The following is a 21145-nucleotide window of genomic DNA, read 5'->3' on the forward strand; positions in this document are numbered from 1 at the left end:
AAGGGGGGGGGGGGGGGGGGTAGAAAAAAAAGTCCAAAAGGCAGACAGCAACCACTGGAAATTCCAGCCCCCTCCTCGGGCTGCGTGGTGCGTGTTCGCAGAAGCAGGAAGCTGCTTTAAGGTGACGTCACAGTCAACAGGGGGTCGACCGCGCGTGCGCATTGAGACAGACTGCGCTCCTCCCGGGATGAACAGCACCAGCATCAGTTCTCGTCTGGTCGTCGCGTTGTGGCTGGAAACTGCTTCGAGCCTCCAAAAAGAGCTGCGAGGACTTTGAGGAAGAGCCTTGTGGTACGTTACTGTGTCGACGTTTTTTTTTTAAAAAAAAGATTCTGTGTCAGATTCACGCGTATTCTCGCCTTTTCGGTTTCTGTGTTTCTCCGTTACTCTCCAGTCCGCGTGCGCTCGGCTGCTGCCTTCAGGTGCTTGCGGCTCAATTTTAAGTTCAGTTGTTTTTTAAACAGTAACCTACAAAATGAAAGGCGACCATTGTTACACCCCAAACATGTCCAGTCGCGTCAGGTCCGTGTTGGACTGCTCGTCATTTCTTAAAGTCGAGTTTTTAGCAGCGGTCTTTAAACGCATCGCAAGCCAAACGTTTGGTTTCTTCTTCCTGTTGGTGTGCTCTTGCAACTCACTGTCATTTCCCCTTCCACACTTCATCCCCCACGACTTCATGCATCCAAATGCGTTTTTTTTCCTGCTGCAAATGTTGTGCCAACATATACACTCACCGGCCACTTTATTAGGTACACCTTGCTAGTAAAAGGTTGGACCCCCTTTTGCCTTCAGAATTGCCTTAAATCTTCGTGGCATACTTTCAACAAGGTGTTGGAAACATTCCTCAGAGATTTTGGTCCATATTGACATGATAGCATCACGCGGTTGCTGCAGATTTGTCGGCTGCTCATCTATGATGCGAATCTCCCCTTCCACCACATCCCAAAGGTGCTCTATCGGATTGAGATCTGGTGACTGTGGAGGCCATTGGAGTACAGTGAAGTCATTGTCATGTTCAAGAAACCGGTTTGAGATGATATGAGCTTTGTGACATGGTGCATTATCCTGCTGTTAGGGGTTTGAGTTACTGTTGCCTTTCTATCATCTCGAACCAGTCTGCCCATTCTCCTCTGACCTCTCACATCAACAAGGCATTTTCGTCCACACAACTGCCGCTCACTGGATATTTTCCCTTTTTCAGACCATTCTCTGTAAACCCTAGAGATGGTTGTGCGTGAAAATCCCAGTAGATCAACAGTTTCTGAAATACTCAGACCAGCCCGTCTGGCACCAACAACCATACCAAGTTCAAAGTCGCTCAAATCCCCTTTCTTTCCCATTCTGATGCTGGGTTTGGACTTCAGCAAGTTGTCTTGACCACCTCTACATGCCTAAATGCATTGAATTGCAGCCATGTGATTGGCTGATTAGCTATTTGTGTTAACAAGCAATTGAACAGGTGTACCTAATAAAGTGGCCGGTGAGTGTGTGTGTGCATGTGAGCCCAACAACTGCATATGTCTACAACAACTGACTGACTTTTTTTCTCTCCACCTCCTGCAGCCAATAGTCCCTGTTTAGTTGCAGCCATGGTGCCAGCAATCCTCAAGGTGTATCTAATTGGAACCGTGCTGACCGTGCTCGCAGTCTTCTACGGGATAGTGGACTCCTTCGGCGGCCTGATGTACGCCCAGGACCATAACTACATGCTGGAGCGGGATGAACAGACGCAGAGACAGCTCTCGACGAGGAACCGGCAGAGGGGATCGCATGTGACCAAAGGAATCGGCTCATAGAGGGCGAAATGTGTTTGACTTGTGACTTTCTCAGGAGGTCTGCTGGACGGACGTGTTGGGACAGCGCGGACCGACGGACAGTGATCACAGGAGATGGATATGTTGTTAACATGGATGCCTAATCCCACAGCAAGGCACTGTTAGTTCTTCGTCAACGCTGCTACACATCTGAGGACAAATGTCACGGCACTACTGAACAATGATTTGCACAAAAAAAAATTGGAACTTTGGTTTTTTGGAAAAGTTTTTTTTTTTCTTCCCCAAGGTCAATATGTGTATTTTTTGTTATATTTTAATTTAATAAAAGGAATTGAATGGAATTGTGATCGTAAAGTTAACTGCAGCCTCTCCCAAGAAACTGAACAGACTGAACAGAACCCAGAATGTTTCATAGGAATAAAATATTGTGAACATTTTTCAGCAGTGAGTTTTGGGAACTGTAAGGTCGAAGTACTTTACACCATCGCACGCTGTGTACACCAAAAACCAATGTGTTGGAGTTCATGTACTTAAAATCTGTTAAAAAACTCAAACAATGAAACGCATGAGTAGAATGACGACGTCCTTTTCATGGCAAAAACGCTCTGCTGTACAAGTACAAGCAACAATACAGGGCGTACAGAATAGTCGAGTTGTGTCAAGCTTATTTGGACAGATTCCATCAATATCGCACGCAATGTCTTTTCAAAGGGATTGACCAAGAGTCCATGCGTGGGCAGGTTGTCTAGAACAGCATTCCCCAACCTTTTTTTGCGCCACGGACCGGTTTAATCTTAGACAATATTTTCACGGACCGGCCTTTAAGGTGTGGCGGATAAATACACAAAATAAAATGACACGACTGGCAAAAAAACTGTGGTATTTTCTAAATATAATAATAAACGTGAATCCATTGTGTACTCTTATGCAACTTTATTAGCAGCGCCCTCGTAACATCGCGCCAACGGCATAAGATGAGTAACATCCTCTCTGCCCCCTAACACTCTCTGGTCGCTATGGTAACATTTAAACATGCCTTCAAAATAATAACAAATATGAAAGTGCATGAAAAATACAACTCACCATATCGCTAAATCAGTGGGAACCCTGAGCTTGTTTCTCTGCAACGAGACGGTCCCATCTAGGAGTAATGGGAGACAATGACACCCGAAGTGTGTTGCTTGTGTCCAGTCTACTCCGTAACTTTGTTTTGGTTGCTGTCACTGCAGAAAATCCCGATTCAATAGGATGTCGGAAATAGCAAGAGGGTTTCCAGTGCCGATCTCAGGGTATTCTGCTGTGACTTTAATCCAGAACACCGGCAGAGTTGTTGTTTTTTAGAACATACTTTTACGGCTGTAACAGAAGGAATCCGGTCATTTTTCAAAAATGAAACATCGTTCATCGTTTAATAGATAAAAACGGAAATAATGTAAGTTATTTATTCTTTCTCTGCGGACCGGTACCAAATGACCCACGGACCGGCACCGGTCCGCGGCCCGGGGGTTGGGGACCGCTGGTCTAGAAGACAGTATAATCGTACTGTACGTTCGGGAGCAGTGTCTACACGTCATGCCCCTGTTTTCTCAGGGAGGTGATGAGATGATTTTATTGCGATGTGTGATTCAGTGTCTTTTCTCTTCCAGATGTATTATTTTCTTTCGAGCTGGCAGAGTGTTGAAGACGGATCCCTCCTCAGTTCCTCTTCCTGGAGTTTCCTCCTTTTCTTCCTGTGAAAGGTTTATTTTTGGTTCTTCCTTTCCTTGTCTTGATTTGATGGTCCTATGGATTAGAGGGTGTTGTAATGCTGCGTAGGTTGTTAAGATCCTCATGGAAACTCTTTGAAATGTGGTGTTGGGCTATTCAAAACTTGACAAAAAGGGAAATGTTGCTGTTGTTGACTACAGTAGAGACAGCCTATGGGTCAGTACTGTGGCCTGCTACTTTGTGACAGCAATTATATGGCATACAGTATGTCATCTCTGACAAAAGCCACATTATCAAAAAATGATGTTATGAATAGTAGGTTGTTGTTTGGACTGAACCACAACCTGCTACAGGCGAAGTTTGAACTATTACTCAGTTTCCAGGATCTGGCTTGTGGTAAGTGTATTATCTGCAGGCAGTAAACACAGGTCTGGTTCCATTTTTGAGGCTTCAGTCTGTTGATTTCTCTTTCTTTGAGCAAAATTACTTGGAAGGCACTTTCTCCGGAGCAGCCTGGTCCCTTTGCAACTCCTCTCAGTCAGATGCCACTGACGTGACTTCCTTTGTGGAGGTATCACACAAATAAACAGACAAAAACGACTCAACATGCAAACAGACCGGACGCGTAACCAAACCAAATCACACTTCATTCAGTGGCGTCCGTTGCTTGCACTGGTTCCAAGTGGCCACAGGGCGCGTTTCCGCCACATGTCACTCCTCCCTGCAGCTCAGGTCACTTGGATGCGGGCACCATCGCCTGCAGGACGCACCACCTCACTCAGCACCTTTCTATGTAAATGACCCGTGCAGGCACTTCCCACCCTCACTGGCTCCAGGGCGCAGGAGCTCTAACTCCAGTCACACTCGCCGGGCAATCTCATCCACTGGTTCTCATAGACATTTCTGCTCCACATCGGGTATGATCTGGCGACTGGTGGTCCTCGGCGGGGTGTGCGTCTGTCTCGTGGCCGCCGAAGGCAGCAGCCGCGCGGGGAGGACGGTGACTTTCCACCGGACGCGGCAGGATGGGAGCCCGCGCCAGGTGCGCGCGCGCCCCAGGCGGGACACCAGCAGCCCGCCGGGCGCGTCCAAGCTTTCTCACGGTCCGGCCTTCAGCCCCTGCCGGCTCCCCCTCACCGCGGCCGAGCACAAAGTTCTGGATGACAATACGCACGAGGTAAGGTGTGTGTGTGTGTGTGTGTGTGTGTGTGTGACATTGATCTGTGTAGCTGGGAAGGGTTTGGTGAAGAGGCAGGTGCAATGTCCACCGAACAGGTTTTTAACTAAACATGGAAAATTAATTTCCCATCGCAAATATATTTCTCTTGATTGCTGTTTTTGTATTGTATAGTATAATAGAAAATACTTTCTTAATAAAACACAATAAGCAAGTGAAACATGTAATAAAAAAAACATGTGATAGGCTGAAGTTTGTGCAAACTTGTGACTGTTTGACCATCACATACATTTGAAAGTTGGAGTTATTAGAACCTATTCATATTTTGAACTGTACAAGTGATACGGCCTCTCTCCTCCTCTCTCCTTCTCACAGACGGGGTTTAATGGTGACGATGGCTCCTATGTGATTCTCACATGGGTGGGCGACGGTACAGGAGTGAGTATCGTTGTACTACACAAAGTACTGCAAGCTACTTCACTTTTTTTCATCCCGTTTCTCCCAGCATTCTCTTATTCATTATCAGTCTGAAATCAATCAGTTTTAATCAAGATAAAAGAAACTGCCTCCATATATATTAATAGACAGAACCAAATGCACTGTGTGGAATAAACAAATGAATATGATAACTTTCTTGATCCTGGGTTTAGAGGAATGGTCCCCCATGATTTGGTGAATCCTCATGTGTACGCTGCCACAGTCACGATGATGTTTAACTCCCACCGCCACATTTCCTAGGTGGTGCTGGTGCTGTCCACAATTAGTGTTCCGATCAACACTTTTCTGGATGGAGGCTCCTCGCGACTTTACAGAAGGTGAGTCGGCGTCTGGAAACAGGCCAGGAGAATCACATCACACCAGCAGCAGCGCCTCCATCCCATGTCGTGTAGAAGTCAGACGTGGACAGCTTGACCCCCACGTGTCCCCTCTCTCTCTCTCTCTCTCTCTCTCTCTCTCGACAGTACGGATTATGGAAAGTCCTTCCATGACATTTCCCATCGGATCAACAACACCTTCATAAAGGAGGAGTTTGGAGTCAGCGTCGGACCGGGAAGCTCTGTGAGTTAACGTGAGCTTCATGTTTCATGCAGGGGCAAGTGTGCGTGGTATTGCCTCATAAAAGTGTGGAGACATCCCGCATTTCGCTCTGCAGTCGGCTCAACTTGTGCCATATCTCGTGTTTTAGCTGGTGTCCTGTGTGTGGCGATGCGGTGGCTGACATGTCGCACCCACAGAAATGCATTGACACTTTGGCGTCAGCAACAGCAGATTAAATCTCAAATGTGCTGTCTCTGCTATTGTCATGTTAGCATTAACGGCTGTTGTTCTCCATTGGTGGCTCAGAAAGGTTCGAGTTCTCCTTTTTCCTTTTCATTTCATTTTATTTCACTTCCTATTGCTCGTTAAAATCATACTCATACTGTACTTGTGTGTTGTCCCAAAAAGCTATCATCAAAGAGAAAGAGTTGTTTCACTTTTATATTTTCATCCTGTTTACTTTACCTTTAGTCACCGGTTGCCAACTCTCCTCAGATCCTCTATTTAACTTTAATTTAGTTTGATCTAAGTTCCATTTTTCTGCCGTTGGATGTTTGACCGACAGGTGATATTGACAGCCGACACACCGGTGGTGGACAACCCAGGAGGGATCATCTTCACCTCCGCGGATGCCGGCGCGACCTTCAAGCTCATCCAACTGCCCTTCCACTTGGATCAGCCAATCACGTACCACTTCCTCAACCCCGACTACCTCGTGGCCCTCAGCATCGACGTGAGTCGCGCAGTCTTTTTCTTTCTGTTAATTACCAGCTACGTCTTCAAGGTTCCTGCGCTCTGTGTGTCCTGGGCAGAAACCTGTGCTTTCGCACATCAGGCACACGCCTTGAAGTGAAGGTAAACATTCCCTCTGTTCCTTCCTGACACGCAGGGCGGTCTGTGGCTCTCGCTGGACTTTGGTGCCAAGTGGACAAAGGTTCACGATGGAGTGCATTCTTTCTCATGGTGAGAATAAACAGGACACAAAACCACACGCCGAATCGCGGCGTGTCTGAAGGAATGTGTTTGGTGAACCGTATACATATAAGCTCATTCATATACACGCATCACTTTCATTTATCTACTTTTATATACCACATCTGGTACGATGCTAAACTCCCTTTCATTGTCTCAGTATTTGAACACTTTGTGAAAGCTTGAAGGTCAGGGACAACGTAGAATTGGCACAAACGCCGCTACAGTTTTCAAATGTTACTTGAATTTACGGCAATTTATGACTTAATAAAATCGGAATGAACTGACACGATATAACAAGCAATGATTTCACTGGTCTTTCTGTGTTTGTGAAATGTTTTCTAAATTCTTCTCTCCATCAGGGGGGCTGGTGTTAATTTGTTCTTCAGCTGCAGTCGAGTGGACACAGGTAGGATACAATTTAAAAAAGAGAAAGTACATCCAAGCTAAAAAAACAAAAGTGTTTCTCATAATTAAAATGAACATTTTTGTCTAGAATTTAGATCGTCCACATTGTCAACAATGGATTTTAACCTGCATTGAATCCATTCATGTTGCTCACCAAGGACCTGTGGCACAATGTTTCCAAGTTCATTCCTGTATTGCACATTTACATTACATCATTCAAAAATATAATTCGTCATGTGCAGTCCAATAAATTCAGGCTTAACAGGCTGTTCAGCATGCCCCCTATTATTAGACTGTTGGCAATCCTTTGATAGTAGTTCCCTTTGTAGCACCGTACAATCTCACCACTCCTTCAGTGATGAGTCATTTTCACCAGGTTATCTGTAAATTTGAGAATGTTTCGTGGGAAACCCGACAAACAGGAGGCCGAAGTGTCATACTCTGCTCTAGATATGCTCCGAAAATAAACGTCTGACTTCCCGGTGAGCACGCTGGTCTTGTCCTGTTACCGAGTCGTGCTTTCTTGTGGCTGCAGTCGAGGCAGACGAGAGGGGCGACTTGGTGCTGAAGGGGACCAGGGACCTGGGGAAGAGCTTCGCCACGATCCACGAGGACATCTACAGTTTCGGCTACATCGGGGCCTTCCTCTTCTTCTCCGTGATGGAGGATTCGGTGAGAGACTCTCTAGTGGCCTCTTTAGGCCCCGACGCAGTCGAATCACAACTTCAAGCGGTAACAGCAGACGCGGCAGCCTGTTTAATGACTCAGCGAGCGAGCATTCATGTGTCGGTGCATTGTCTTGCCTCCCAGAGATCCCCTCGCGTCATGTATTTCTCATCAGACCAAGGAGATACCTTCAGTCGAGCGCTTCTGCCCTCTGCTTCCACTGAGCAGGTGAGAAAAACAACAATCGCTGGGGACCAGACATATGAACGCAAAAAACCCCTTTCTTTTGTGCACTGAATGTCCCGTCAGATTTATAACCTGTGTACTTCTCCATTGGTCAGATAGTTTGTTATTAAACTACAGATTTTTGCCCATTTCAGTCTATTTTATTTAGACAAAAAAGTTCCTGTACAGCTGTTAAAGTTTAGACAACATTGAACATTTGACAAGTTTGGCTTTATCTGTACTAAAACAAAACAAAAACAATAATCAAACCTTACACAGCCCTGCCCTAGGAAATATATAACATATCTATAAATATAATTATTTCCTTATTTCCTCACCCTTGTTTCACTCTTTAAAACTGTCCTGCCAAGTAACACACTCTGGTTTTTAATAGTTCGATGCTACAGAGGTTCTTCACCTTAAGGAGAAACATCGGTGACCACATTTCCTTTCTCAGCGGCGAAGAAACACACATCTGCTCTGGCGAAACCCACACGCACACTCACAGTAACACACCCACCACGCCGTGTTGACAGCACAAACACACACTCTCTCTGTCTCACGATGATTAGACACGCTTTATGGAGGGGAATAAATTAGTCATCACAAAGTTGATGTGTTTTTTTAATAATGCAATTGAAATCCAGATTTTCTCACCCGCATGTGCTCTGTCTCCCTCATTGTCATGTGTCGTGTGTGTGTGTGTGTGTGTGTGTTTGCAGTTCTACTCCATCCTGGATGGAGACGTGGATATGCTCTTCATGCATGTGGACAACCCAGGAGGTGACAGACAAACACACACACACACACACACACACACACACACACATTGAATCCCTCTGTCCATCTTTTCCCCGACTCTTACTGCTTTGAAAACATGCTTGACGCATGCTCGTAGGAATGCCCATGTGTTGAGAGCACGACTCGACAGAAGTTATAGCCCTCTCAGCCCCTCTTGTTGCAATGGAAAAGCTCAACGGTAAAGGACCGGACTGGTTTCACAAGTTCCTGGTGTTGCTGACAAATCATTCCATCATCCCGAGTGTGTTTGTGCATGCGAGTCCAGCCGCCCGGCCCTTTGTTCCCTTCCGAGTGTCCCCTTTCTCCCTCGCGGCCTCTTTTCTCTCTCACGTCTATTTGTGTCCCCTGTTATTAATAGTCTTCTCGTTATTATTATTTTTCTCTATTAGCGCCCCAGCGGGGAGCCCATGGGCACTTTTGCGCTGCTGAGATAAATAGGGGAGATATGGGCTGGATCTTCTGTATTATCTGTTGCTGGCTGGAGATTTAGGTTACACTGCAAAAGCTGACAAACATATCTTGGGATCAGGGTGTAACACACGCACACACACACACACACACACACACACACACGCAAAGCAAACCATCACCTTCCCCGGCGGAGCCCGTCCTTCATGCCTTTAGCTGACTCGTGTGCGAGCTTCACCCAGTTGAAATATGATTGATGGGGACACGTTGCTAATGTGTCGGAGCTGAGAAGTTTGTGTCAGCGTGGCATCTGCTGACGCCGGGCGCTGCTCATCGCCGCTCCACATTCAAGCGGAGAGACATCGCTGCCAACAAAGGACCAGTATTTAGATCGTCTGCCACCTTCAGATCTTATCGTTTCTGTGCCCGTGTGTCTGGTTCATTTTGAGTAATAAAATCTGCTGGATTGTGAATGAAACCTTTGTGGTGGATGTAAAGGTCAAAGGAGGAGACAAACAAAACACTTTTATTACAGTTCATTTCATATATAAGAGTAAGACGACAAAAAAGACGAGTGACCAAATCCGGGAAAGCATTTCACAACTACACCTCAGGTCCGTATTTCACGTCCATAAAGTGGTTTGGTCTGAACGCAGCCCGGGGCCAAACGTCACCCTTGACATCAGAAGCGTTGTCGCGTGTGCTTTTTCACTCCAGACACCTACTTTGGGACCATGTACACGTCGGACGACCGCGGGATCTTGTTCTCCAGGTCGCTGGAGCGCCACCTGTTTGACGGGCACAGGAAGAGCGACTTCACCAACATCACGTCGCTGAGAGGAGTGTACCTCACCAACAAACTAGACGAGGGTAGGACACCCATCGTACACACACATATATCTTCGAACTTTTTTGATTCCACATTTTTTTTTCCGGGTTAAATCGTTATATTTGTATATTTATACTTTTGCCATCGTTTCTATCACTTCCAATTACATTGTACGTACTTAACTGAGCAATTAGATAGAATTCTTGCTTTTTTGGCTTCGAGAAAAGTGAGGTTTTTTTCTATGTTGTAAATATTTTTCACTTTTTTAATTTCTTTTATTTGTAATGGACATTATATACAGTGATTGGAAATGGTATGGAAGGGTTAAGCAGTAGTTTTGGAGCCTAACTAAGATTAAGATGGCTTAGTAAAAGTGTCTGAGCCATAAGCTGATTTATTAGCCAAGCTCCGCGCTCACTTGTTTTCGGAGCACAACTTTTACTGAAAAAATAAAATCACTGAACCAGTCATTCATTATTGATGTAACGGTGAATTGCGACCTCTCTGTTTTGTTGCAGATGGCCGCATAAGATCTGTCATTTCCTTCAACAGAGGAGGGATGTGGCGACAACTCAACAAGCCCGAGAACGTGGACTGCGGCGAGCAGATTAAGAAAGTATGGTACATGGAGTGCGTTGGCATCGCGCTATTACAAGTTATTCATTCCTCACTAAAATGTGTGTGTGTGTGTGTGTGTGTGTGTGTGTTTTCATTAGTGCAACCTTCATATTCATGGGGAACACAGTCGGAACAACATGATCGTTCCCATGCTTGCTCTGTCCGAGCCGTCTGCCATTGGGCTGGTTATCGCCCACGGTAATGTTACTGCAACTCTCCCGGAGGAAAGAAATCAATTCCAATATTTAAACATCTCAATGATCAGTTGTAAGTCTAATTTGAGGATGATGGTTCTCTCCGCTCCTCTTCAGGCACAGTGGGTGATTCTCTGTCCTCGTCGCAGCACCCGGACGTGTTTGTTTCCTCGGACGGGGGCTACAGCTGGAGGGGGACTCTGAGGGGACCCCACCACTACAGCATACTGGACTCCGGGGGTCTCGTGGTGGCTGTGGAGGCCCAGCGCGGAGGACAAGTCAGGACCATCAAGTACTGAGCGGGTACTCTTTTTTTTTACTGCCAGTGCCAGAGCTTGAGTTGTGCATTGAGTTTCTTTGCTCTACCGCCGTGTGCCATCACCAGGTTCTCCACAGACGAGGGCCAGTGCTGGAAGTCGTACAACTTCACCGAGCAGCCCTTCTTCTTCGCAGGCCTGGCGTCCGAGCCGGGCACCAAGGCCATGAACGTCAGCGTGTGGGGCTTCCGGCCCGAGGAAGACGGCCAGCCCATGTGGGTGACGGTCACCATTGACTTCCAGAGCCTCATCACCAGAGAGTGTGAGTCAGGTTGACGTCCTTCCTTCATTAAAACCCTTTGCTACACGGTGCGCTGTGCAGGAGGCGGAGCCTGACGGCAGTCTCTCTCTGCTCCAGAAGCCAGGGACCTCCAGTTAGCTGAACGCCTGAAGCACCAATATCCTTAGTTTTAACTTCTATTCCATGCTTTGAAAACAAGACACATGTGTAAAAATGAAAAAAATAAAGTGACAAACCACTTCATATTTGACCGTTTACTCTTCTGCTGATGTTGTGCTTCTGTTTCTCTGTAGTTCCTCTTATTTTCTCGATCAGCTCCTTGCCTCTGTGAACACAACATATTCTGCCAAAAATGAACAGTTTTGGTTTATTCATATATTAGAAAGATTTTATTTCCTTCTTTTCTGTTTCTGTTTCTGGCCATTATGGCGTCACCTGCACTGATCAGCTTTAGCAACATTTCAATCTGAAACCAATGATTTGTTTGTTTTAGTTCAATGAATTACACTTGAGTGTTGCTTTATTAGTTATGGATATCCAATGATATAGAGAAACACCTAAGAGTTGAAGGCGGCATGCGAGAGGCTCTCATATTACGCTGCTCAGTTTGGCTGGGTGGCGACCAAAGTGAAATGACGGTTTCACGCCTGTAGTGGTGATGTGACAGATAATTGTCACACATGTTTGAGTTGTGTTTTAGAATGTTATGTTTCCATATGAAGGAGAATGTGTATTACATTGGCTAAACAACCAGCCATTAAACAACTTCTTCGTTTTAGGTTTTTTGTTTTTTTACCCCCACCATTTTCAAAGAGTTGCAATTGAAGACAGTTGTCGTCTGATTGATCGTCATCTGTTTTACCAGGCAACAAGCGGGACTACGAAGAGTGGCTGGCTCATTCGACAGAGGGAGGGGACGCCGGGCGGAAAGGCTGCGTCCTGGGTGTCAAGGAGACGTACAGGAGGCTGAAGAAACAATCTGTGTGTCGAAACGGGAAAGGCTTCGCGGTGAGCAAGAAGCAGAGCCCCTGCTTGTGTACCAGGGACGATTACTTATGGTAAGTCAAATCATTTGCAGTACGTTTACGTTTATTGATTAGATACAGAAATATATACAGATTGTTGCCTCTCTCAGGTCCCCGTCTGCAAAATATCATCGGGACAATGTTTCGCGAACACGCTCTCTCTGTCCTCTGCAGTGACTACAGCTACTATCGTCACACCAACACGTCAGAGTGTGTGAGGCAACCCAACGCTGCGAATAAAACCTTGGAGGTCTGCTTGGATGGAGAGGAGGATGAGCTGCTGACAGCGGGGTAATGGCGGTCAGGACTGAAAAACATTCAGAGACACACATCCTACAAATTCTCACCCAGCTTTGACTATGTTACTATAGGTATCGCAAGGTGCCGAGTGATAAGTGTGAGGGGGGGTTCACGCCTCAGCTCGCCGTGCAGACAGTCGTCAGACCCTGCGGCGTTAAACCCAGCCCCAGCCCGCCGCCCGAGCCAGCGCCTCCAGGCACAGTCTTTGACACGCCGGTCAGTGGATTTGTTGGCCCCTGATCAGTTTGTGTATTTTTTCAGATGCTCCTGTTCAGTTTGTGGTAACGTAACCGCTGTTGCATCATGTGTGTACAGCGGGAGAGGTTGGTGTTGATCCTGGTGTGTGCCGGGGCAGGGGCCATCGTCCTGGTGGCTATCGCTTCCGCCTTCCTTGCAGTCAAGCGAGTGGTTTATAGCAACAGGTGAGGCCCACACACAGAGACACACACACACACACACACACACACACACGTGCACTGCACTTGCTCCTCTCTGCACCCAGTAGGAGCTAGACATTGTGGGTTCCTGTCTCCCCGTACAGGACGCCCGTGTATCGTTTCTCCAACCTCCAGATACAGGATGACGACAACTCCGTCACGGCTGATCTTGAAAGTGCCAACAGCAGCAATGGCACAGTCTGCCAACATGACTCAGATGACGTAAGCCTTAATATCACTTTTGCAATTTTATAACGCTTTGATTTATTGCTTCAAACGCAAGCCTACTCATTGTGTTCCTTTCATGACAGGATCTTATCGGATGACACATGACATGAAATAATAACTATCCACTATTTGAAACCAGCTGTGCTGAAAAAGACTGCCAACCGCATTTTGTTGGAGCAATCCCTCGTATTTGGATGGGAGCGACCTTTGTGCCAAGTTCTGGGAATTTTTAATGACAAGCATGAAATTGTTAAATGTATTAATTTATTGAGCTTACTTCATTCCATTGCTTTACTTTTCCTAACTTTTAAATGTACAGTATATATTTTTTTTTATTTTACTGTTTTTTTGCACCATCTTTTTATGTCTGTTAAATGTGAAAACAAACATGAAAATTCTTAAAAATTTACATTTGTGAAAAATAAATGATTGCATGGTTTTTTGTGTCCGTCTTGTTGTGACAGTTTTAAAATGATAAAGTTTAAATGCGTCAACGCTTCGTGTCCATCGGGTGGCGCTAGTGGCGTTGGAACCTGTCCCATCTGTTTAAAATGGAGCAGAGAAGAAGAAAGCAGGAAGCTAGGGAGGTATAACGAAAATGTTGGTAACATGATGTCTCACTCGTGAAATAACTGCCACTACTAAACTGTGTCGAAGTAAGTAAACTACTAGATTAAAATGCAAAGGCATGGCCCACAAATGATTATATTATTAATAATAATTTGACTTCTCCCTGAAGACACTAATGGGCGACAGTTTTTTTATTTAACGTTTTCATTCAGTACGGGATTGTGTTACATTTGATGATGTAATAACTGGTGAAATGATTCATGCACAGATGCAAATGTACTAACTCACTCCTCATTTCAATGACAAACAACACCAACAAAAATACAGATACAGTAATTTAAGTAATTACTGAAAAGATAAGGCTGGCAGAGGCTGTGCCTTCTTTAAACTCACTTAGAAACCCATTTCTATAGACTTGCGTGTTATTGTTGGAATTGTCTGTGATTTGTATGTTTTTGTGGAAGCACCTTGTGAAGCTACTTCTGAAAGTTGCTATATAAATAAAATTATTATTATTTATCATAATTAGTTTTTAGGACTTCCGCATTTGCTTCACTTTTCCAGACCCGGTGACTTCACCTAAATTATTTTAAATGCCTTTTTAAAAAATGACGTGCTTGCTCTGTTCCGCGTTTTTTTTATTCAAGAAAAAGTTGTGAAAATAAACATTAGTTTAACAAATATACACTTTATTATAGGAATTCGGTTTTAAACAGGCATCTGCGTCTCTAGCCACTTCCGTGCAGGTCTGCCCTCTCGTTGGTGTTCGGGGTATTTCTTTTCCCCGACAGAGTGGAGCATCTCGTCGTCCGTCCCTCGTCCAACCAGCTCAGCTGTCATTTCACTGGTTCCCTCGCATCGGTGTGGTCGGACTTGTCGAGCCACCTCTGGACCTGGTCGCTCGCCAAGTACTCGTCAATTACTCGTCAATTACACAGTTACGCGCAGACGGTAAGTCTCGATCCAAAAAAAACACACCCGAGGAAAGTTGATTATTGTCCCGCAACTCTTCCACGACCAGTCGAGCGAGACCGAGCACAGAAGAGGAAGTAAACACAGCGAGACGTCGCCTTTTTAAAAATGTATCTTCCAAGCTAACAGTCAGTCAGCTAACGCTGGCTAATGAGTTTAGTCGATCCCAATGCACCAGGCTGGTTCAGGCTCATTTGACGTTAACTCCTAAAACAACCCAGTGAAGTGACTTCCTGTATACGTCATACACACGCTTTATTGTTGCCTTCGAAACTCTACGTCATCTTAAGTTAACCTCGCCCCCGCCCAGAACCGGACATACGTCACAACTGTGCGTTTCATCACTACAGATTGTTCTTGCTGTGGGAGGGAAAAAACAAATCAGTGGCTGGACACGAGAGAAGATGGTCAGGGCTGGCGGTAAGTGACCCCCCCCCCCCCCCCCCCCCCCCCCCCCGAAAAGCTTAAAAATATGACTTTTGAAATATCACTACATCATCATGCACCTCTCAACGTGTCTCTCACTTCTCCAGGTATCCTGAAGCTAGCGGCGCTCGTCTGTGCTTTCCTCCTCGCCGTCTTTCTGACCTTCCAGCTGCTGCAGGACAACATGGACTTCAAACTGAGCAGCGTCATGTGTGAGTGTTCGACACTCGACTGCCTCGCCTCATTGTGGCCAGAATCACAATCAGAACTATGTAGTTTCAGAGTTTTCCCCACAGGTGAACGCTGTAAAGTCTCATGCATCATTCTTTTGCTTTTCAGCAAGATCTATGCCGTCCAATGCAGTCCGTAAGTATGCTTTATCACTTTCATCATCTTTTCTTTCTTTCTTTCGCAGCGACTAATAGATTTAGTTAATACATGCTCCACCTTTTAAGGATTTAATGTTAGTAAGCTCTTGTTGTGTGTGTAAGTGGATTCCTTTTTCTGGTCGAGTCAAGTTGTACCGCCGTCTTTGTCCCTGCTACCTGATCTTGTGCAAGCCACTTACCTTGCGTTTCCTATCGCGCAGCAACAAAACCGCCCAGGAACAAGTGTGGGCTCTCCAAGGCCTGTCCACCGTCACACTTTGCCTTCAAAATGGCGAGCGGAGCGGCGAGCGTGGTGGGTCCCCGAATCTGCCTGGAGGACAAAACGTGAGTGAAGAGGGATTTGAAAAATGTCAGAAGCAAAGAACTTTTCTTTTTTCCTCCTTTCCACTGTCTTTCCAGAATTCCCCGTGATAAAGGAATGTGTCAACCACACAAACATGTTTGTACTGTACTACAGTACTGTTCTACTCCACGTAGGCGTCGGGATCCTAGTACGCTCGGCAGCAATTGTGTCACACTGCTCAAACACAACAGGCTTATTCATGTGTTTTAAAAAGTGCTAACTGAAAAACGATCAGTCAACCTACAGAAAAAATAGTCGGCTATTACAATAATTCATTTTTGTCAAGCTGATATGTCCCCAGCTTCTGGAATTTAGAAGATTTAATGCTTTTCTCTGTTTCAATATAAATAGAATATCATTTTTTATTATTCATTACATTTTCTCTCTCTGCCACTACCACACCTCGAACATCAAAAGTAAGATTATTTCAATAGCCGCTGTCACAGCTGATGCCTTGTGACATATTTTCTACATTCATAAGTACACATTCAAACAGTTGTGAATAATCTTTGCTGCCGTGATGTTTGATAAAGGGGTTGATATTGCATACGCTGCTGCCTTATCGGCGCTCAACAGCAGCAGTCAAATATTTATACTGCACAACAATGTAGATTCATGCATCTAACAGGATATTTTATTTGAAAGCTTTAATTAAATTACAACATTTGCCTACAATTGTATTTTACTATCTACAAAGGCATATTGTGTGTCTAAATGTCAAAGAACCCCCTCCAGTCACGTTTTAAAGTATATACAAATAATCTGCTATGCCTTATATTTTGTTTAACATTGTTTACCCCTCAAAAAAAGTTAGAAAAAAACCCTCTGAAATTCCTCATTGCAGACTGATGAGCGGCGTGAAGAACAACGTGGGGAGAGGAATCAACATCGCCCTGGTTAATGGTAACTCTATCATCTCCACGCCTTGAATTACTTACCTCCTACAGTCAGTAATGTAAAACTGCTGTCACACAGTCCTATGTACATTGTGCCTAATCTTTATAGTAATGAGTCACCATCAAGATTGTGAGCTAAATGCAATAAATGTGGAATGGTTGTTAATCATTAGTTTATACAACGTTCACAATGTGGTGAACATGCGTCTTATCAAAAAGCAGGGGATTTCATTTTAATTTTTGCCTGCACAGGAAATACAGGGGAAGGAATCAAGACGGTCAATTTTGATATGTGGGCAGGAGGTGAGTATATTTTCATAACCCCCCCCCCCCCTTTTTCCCTTTTTTGTTGGACATTTAATAACACACGTACTGTACATTTTGTTAACTTTGTGTCACCATGTGTAGATGTGGCTCCCTTGATTAAATTCCTGAACGAAATTGAAGACGGCACAATCGTGTTGATGGCCTCATTTGATGACACCTCATCAAAGTAAGGACTTTCTTCCCTTTGCCTACTGACACAATATAGATCCACCATTTGCGTTAGTTATGTCTTGCATGATCATGTCGCTGCAGGTTGCGGCCGTAAGATATTTGTCTTCTGTTGCTCCGCAGGCTCAACAGTGAAGCCAGGACGCTAATTGCCGATCTGGGCAGCTCTCTTATCGTAAATGTGGGCTTCCGGGATAACTGGATCTTTGTGGGGGGGAAAGGCATCAAAACCAAGACTCCGTTTGAGCAGGTAACAAAAGAAATCACACACTTTCAGCTGAACAACTGTGAAGAGCAAACGGCAGCAACAGCGTTCTGCTTTTAAAGTGGACGAGTCAAAGTTTTTTACTCGTCTACCTCAAGAGTGTATTTGCTGATTCTGAAATCACATCTTACCTGTTTGGTGAGCTCAAAGGAGCTTTTATGTGTTTGCTATTTTAAGCCTTAAGAGAAAACTGATTAGATCCGGACGGATTTGATGATAAAAATAGGCCGATATGAGCCTTTCACGGTTTTTCCTAATTAAATTTTTATGAATTTGGTTGTAGTTTTTTTTAGTTTTCTTTTTATTTATAGTTATTTATTATAATGTGTTTGGTCAATTTCATTTCTTTCTCATAAGGATTTCATAACAACGTCTAAGGAATCATTGCCAAATATTTTATATACAGATATATATATATATATATATATATATATATATATATATATATATATATATATAGTTAATTTTTTGCTCCCTAATACTGACAACAAATATTGTGAAATTATCTATATTTGACGAGAAGATCTCCAATCTACTTTGGTGAGATCAGCATTTTTGCTTTTAAAGGGTTTTTCTTACTCGGATCTGTAACATTTCAGTTCCTCGCTAAATGTGAGTGCAATATTTTGTGCCTTTTTTTTTTTTTTTTTACTTCACACCACAATTTCTCTTTTGAGGTAGAGGCGTCTGGGTAAAGCTTGCAGGCGGCAGTGATTTTCCTGCCGAAATTGTCACATGGAATCACTCTGACATTTTCGGAGGTAACTTCCGGAAATGTCCAGAGCAACATTTGGACTGCAGTGCACGTCCGAAATAATGTGAGTGTGTGTGTTCCCCTCCACAGCATATAAAGAACAGCGCTGCCACCAACAAGTTCGAGGGCTGGCCTGAGGTGTTGGAGATGGAAGGCTGCATACCCAAGAAACAGGATGAACCTCCCCACCTCTAGTTCCCCTTTTTCCACATTCCCGTCCCCCGCGAGACCTTTTATTGCCATCACATTTCTTTGCGCTGAAAAGAGTCAATTTTTCGGCCTCTCACCCTAAAAGCCTTTAATTCAAATTTGCCTCGCAGAGTAACAATCTCTCAATAAGAGCTGCATTGAGACTTCAGTCGGCTCCTGAGCCCTGACCTCCTTGCACTTCTCCCGGTCTGAACGTACTGTTACACAAATGCCTATGGGACATGAAAATATTAGGTAGAGTGCACTGAGTAGAAGGGATATTGATAATTGGGGTTATGATATTTAACCAAATGCACCAAATTCACTGTGAAATGTGTAAATATTTATTTAGAGGAGGGCTCAGATTTGAAAGATTCTCATTTAATGATCATTGTAATAATAATATAATTTCTTGAATAAATTATCTTGTTAGTAATATGTGTGTGTGTGTGTGCTTGTGTGTGTTTTTTTAATCTATGAGTGGTAAGTAGTACTTGATTTTGTGCTGGTATGTTGATTTTTGTGTTCATATGCAGCAGACCTTACAATATGAACGGTCAACATTCAGTATCAATGAACATTTCATATTCCATTAGTGAAGCACTAGACGGAGTTTCTCAAAACACACTGCTCGCCCTCCGCACTCGACCTTGTAGACATTTGAAATGGTCCAGTGGTGCTGTGAGGAAACGAGCAGCCCAGCAGAAGTGTAGAAAGTGCTTTTTATTATCTTGAAGGGAAGAAAGTGAACACTGAGACACAATCAAACACCAGGCAGTGGATCTTTGGATCCAACCGCTGTCATTAGATTGTATATTTGCTCAGTGTTTTGGGATTATTTATTCATGATGAAAAACGCATGAATGTACTGAGATAGTCCACGGATTAATGGCAACCTATGTTTTCTGCGCTCCAAAAGTTAAATTACTCAAAGGAAAATATCAATAGCGTATGTTTCCCTATTCAATTGAATCACATTATGTCACAATGAGCAGGAGAATAACAACTGATGTCTTTAAATTGAGAGGCAGGTGGCGCCATTGCCTCATTTACCTCAGCCTGTGTGTCCTGTGGCTTGTAGTCCATGTTGTGTACAGGCAGCAGTCTGTCTCCATATCATCAATATCTGTTTAACATAATCATATTCTGCTGTAGGGGATTTAGTGTTTGCGGTATGAAGGCCTCTCTTTGTTTCCTTGATGCAGTGTGTGTGTGTATATTTTTATTACATCTGCCCTGATTGGTTCCGTTTGCTTGTTTGTTCGCAGGATTCCTCAAAAGTATATATATAAATATATATATATATATATATATATATATATATATGTATATATATATTTTTTTTAAAACACACAATTTTGGGAGGGATCTGGATCTGGGAATGTTTTAATGTTTCTTCATCATTGCGAGGTGAGGGGTAAAAAAACCCTGACATTTGCAGTCATATCTTCGCAAATACCTCACATTTCAGAAAGATGTAGGTCAGGATAGAGATGGGAATGCAAGTTTTGGGTGAAGCGTCACAGAGGTGGGGGCGTTGCTCAGCCTTGGCGGAGGTCTGCGCTCTCCGAGTGCTCTTGTTTTTTGGTCTGTTTCTGTTCTGCTGTAACGTGATATGACAGCGTGGACTTGGACCTGCGCGTCAGACCCACAGCATGTTGTGGGAAAAATGTGTCGTTCCCATCCTCCGACTCAAAATATATTGACACTGTGATTACCTCGGCCTCAGACACAGTACAGTCATTCTGACATGTACTATCACATTTGACATCATTTGGGTTTTTTCAGTCGCATATAATAAACACATTCACACACAGAACTGTTGGCTGCACATGAACCCCCTCACGGCTCGTCCCTCTGCCTTCAGAGCTCCCCTCAACGCACAGCTCTTCCTTCATCGCCTGTGAATTTAAAAACACCCTCTGATCTTGTCTGATCTCCACACGCGTCGTCCCTCCTGACACCGACGGGCCCCGCGTGCGTTTGTGTGAGGGGGAGCATGTGTTGCGGCGTCTCGTCCGCGTGCGGTTGGAGATGCATTGCGCCTGTGTGTGCGTGGTGCCTTCAGGACAGCGCCCGTGTAGGCCGAACGTCCTCCGAGCGCCGCGCCAAGAGACGAGGTGTAGGAGGGAATCGTCTCCCGCTCGGAATTATATAAGACGCGCTACACGACGCATTATGTAGCAACGCAGAATACGTCCCGTCACACGACCCTCTAGCGATGAGACATCTTGTGGCAGCCCGAGGCCACGGGACTGTGAGGATAAGATCTCTCACGAAAACAGAGGAGGAGGGTAATGTTTTTGTTTTTGTATAAAAAACAAAGCGGAGTTTTTTTTTTCTTCCCCCCCTCTTTCTTTCTTTCCCTTCTGCGTGCTTCCCAAAATAAACCCGTCCGCTGAACAAAGGTACTCGCCTCTCAAAGAAACTCCGGAGAGCTCAGCTTACTCGTTCCCATTTGCCTCGGCGTGGCCTTTGAC

The 21145-nt window shown here is 44.6% G+C and overlaps 2 protein-coding genes and 1 long non-coding RNA gene across 3 annotated transcripts; all 3 read left to right on the forward strand.

Annotated features, from left to right (window-relative positions):
* On the forward strand, positions 1 to 2212 carry LOC118318842. The gene is made up of 2 exons (XR_004795832.2): positions 1 to 291; positions 1564 to 2212. It is a non-coding gene; the product is annotated as an uncharacterized LOC118318842 (long non-coding RNA).
* A 1258-nt stretch (positions 2213 to 3470) lies between these two features.
* si:dkey-159a18.1 (sortilin) lies at positions 3471 to 13797 on the forward strand. The gene is made up of 21 exons (XM_035648736.2): positions 3471 to 4659; positions 5035 to 5097; positions 5398 to 5474; positions 5622 to 5718; positions 6263 to 6430; positions 6587 to 6660; positions 7032 to 7078; positions 7613 to 7749; positions 7888 to 7971; positions 8691 to 8751; positions 9895 to 10047; positions 10525 to 10622; positions 10723 to 10822; positions 10936 to 11110; positions 11204 to 11397; positions 12242 to 12434; positions 12576 to 12692; positions 12773 to 12917; positions 13017 to 13123; positions 13243 to 13360; positions 13450 to 13797. Exons 1-21 carry the CDS (start codon positions 4402 to 4404, stop codon positions 13462 to 13464), a joined length of 2481 nt encoding a protein of 826 aa, XP_035504629.2. The 5' UTR covers positions 3471 to 4401; the 3' UTR covers positions 13465 to 13797.
* An 820-nt stretch (positions 13798 to 14617) lies between these two features.
* fam3c (FAM3 metabolism regulating signaling molecule C) lies at positions 14618 to 19101 on the forward strand. Its single transcript, XM_035648859.2, has 10 exons — positions 14618 to 14887; positions 15259 to 15328; positions 15442 to 15546; positions 15674 to 15700; positions 15924 to 16047; positions 16911 to 16969; positions 17215 to 17265; positions 17371 to 17455; positions 17581 to 17707; positions 18567 to 19101. Exons 2-10 carry the CDS (start codon positions 15313 to 15315, stop codon positions 18669 to 18671), a joined length of 699 nt encoding a protein of 232 aa, XP_035504752.2. The 5' UTR covers positions 14618 to 14887; positions 15259 to 15312; the 3' UTR covers positions 18672 to 19101.
* The last annotated feature ends 2044 nt before the right edge of the window (positions 19102 to 21145 follow it).

Source organism: Scophthalmus maximus, chromosome 12 (assembly GCF_022379125.1).
Source record: "Scophthalmus maximus strain ysfricsl-2021 chromosome 12, ASM2237912v1, whole genome shotgun sequence".
Lineage (NCBI taxonomy): Eukaryota > Metazoa > Chordata > Actinopteri > Pleuronectiformes > Scophthalmidae > Scophthalmus > Scophthalmus maximus.

Excerpts from the sequence above, each read along its gene's own strand:
- fam3c (XM_035648859.2), top strand. Across the intron at positions 17,266-17,370 it reads TTTTGATATGTGGGCAGGAG|ATGTGGCTCCCTTGATTAAA; the intron begins GTGAGTATATTT and ends CACCATGTGTAG. Across the intron at positions 17,708-18,566 it reads CCAAGACTCCGTTTGAGCAG|CATATAAAGAACAGCGCTGC; the intron begins GTAACAAAAGAA and ends TCCCCTCCACAG.
- si:dkey-159a18.1 (XM_035648736.2), top strand. The coding sequence starts at position 4,402 with ATGATCTGGCGACTGGTGGTCCTCGGCGGGGTGTGCGTCTGTCTCGTG. Across the intron at positions 4,660-5,034 it reads TGGATGACAATACGCACGAG|ACGGGGTTTAATGGTGACGA; the intron begins GTAAGGTGTGTG and ends TCCTTCTCACAG. Across the intron at positions 7,750-7,887 it reads TCTCCGTGATGGAGGATTCG|AGATCCCCTCGCGTCATGTA; the intron begins GTGAGAGACTCT and ends CTTGCCTCCCAG.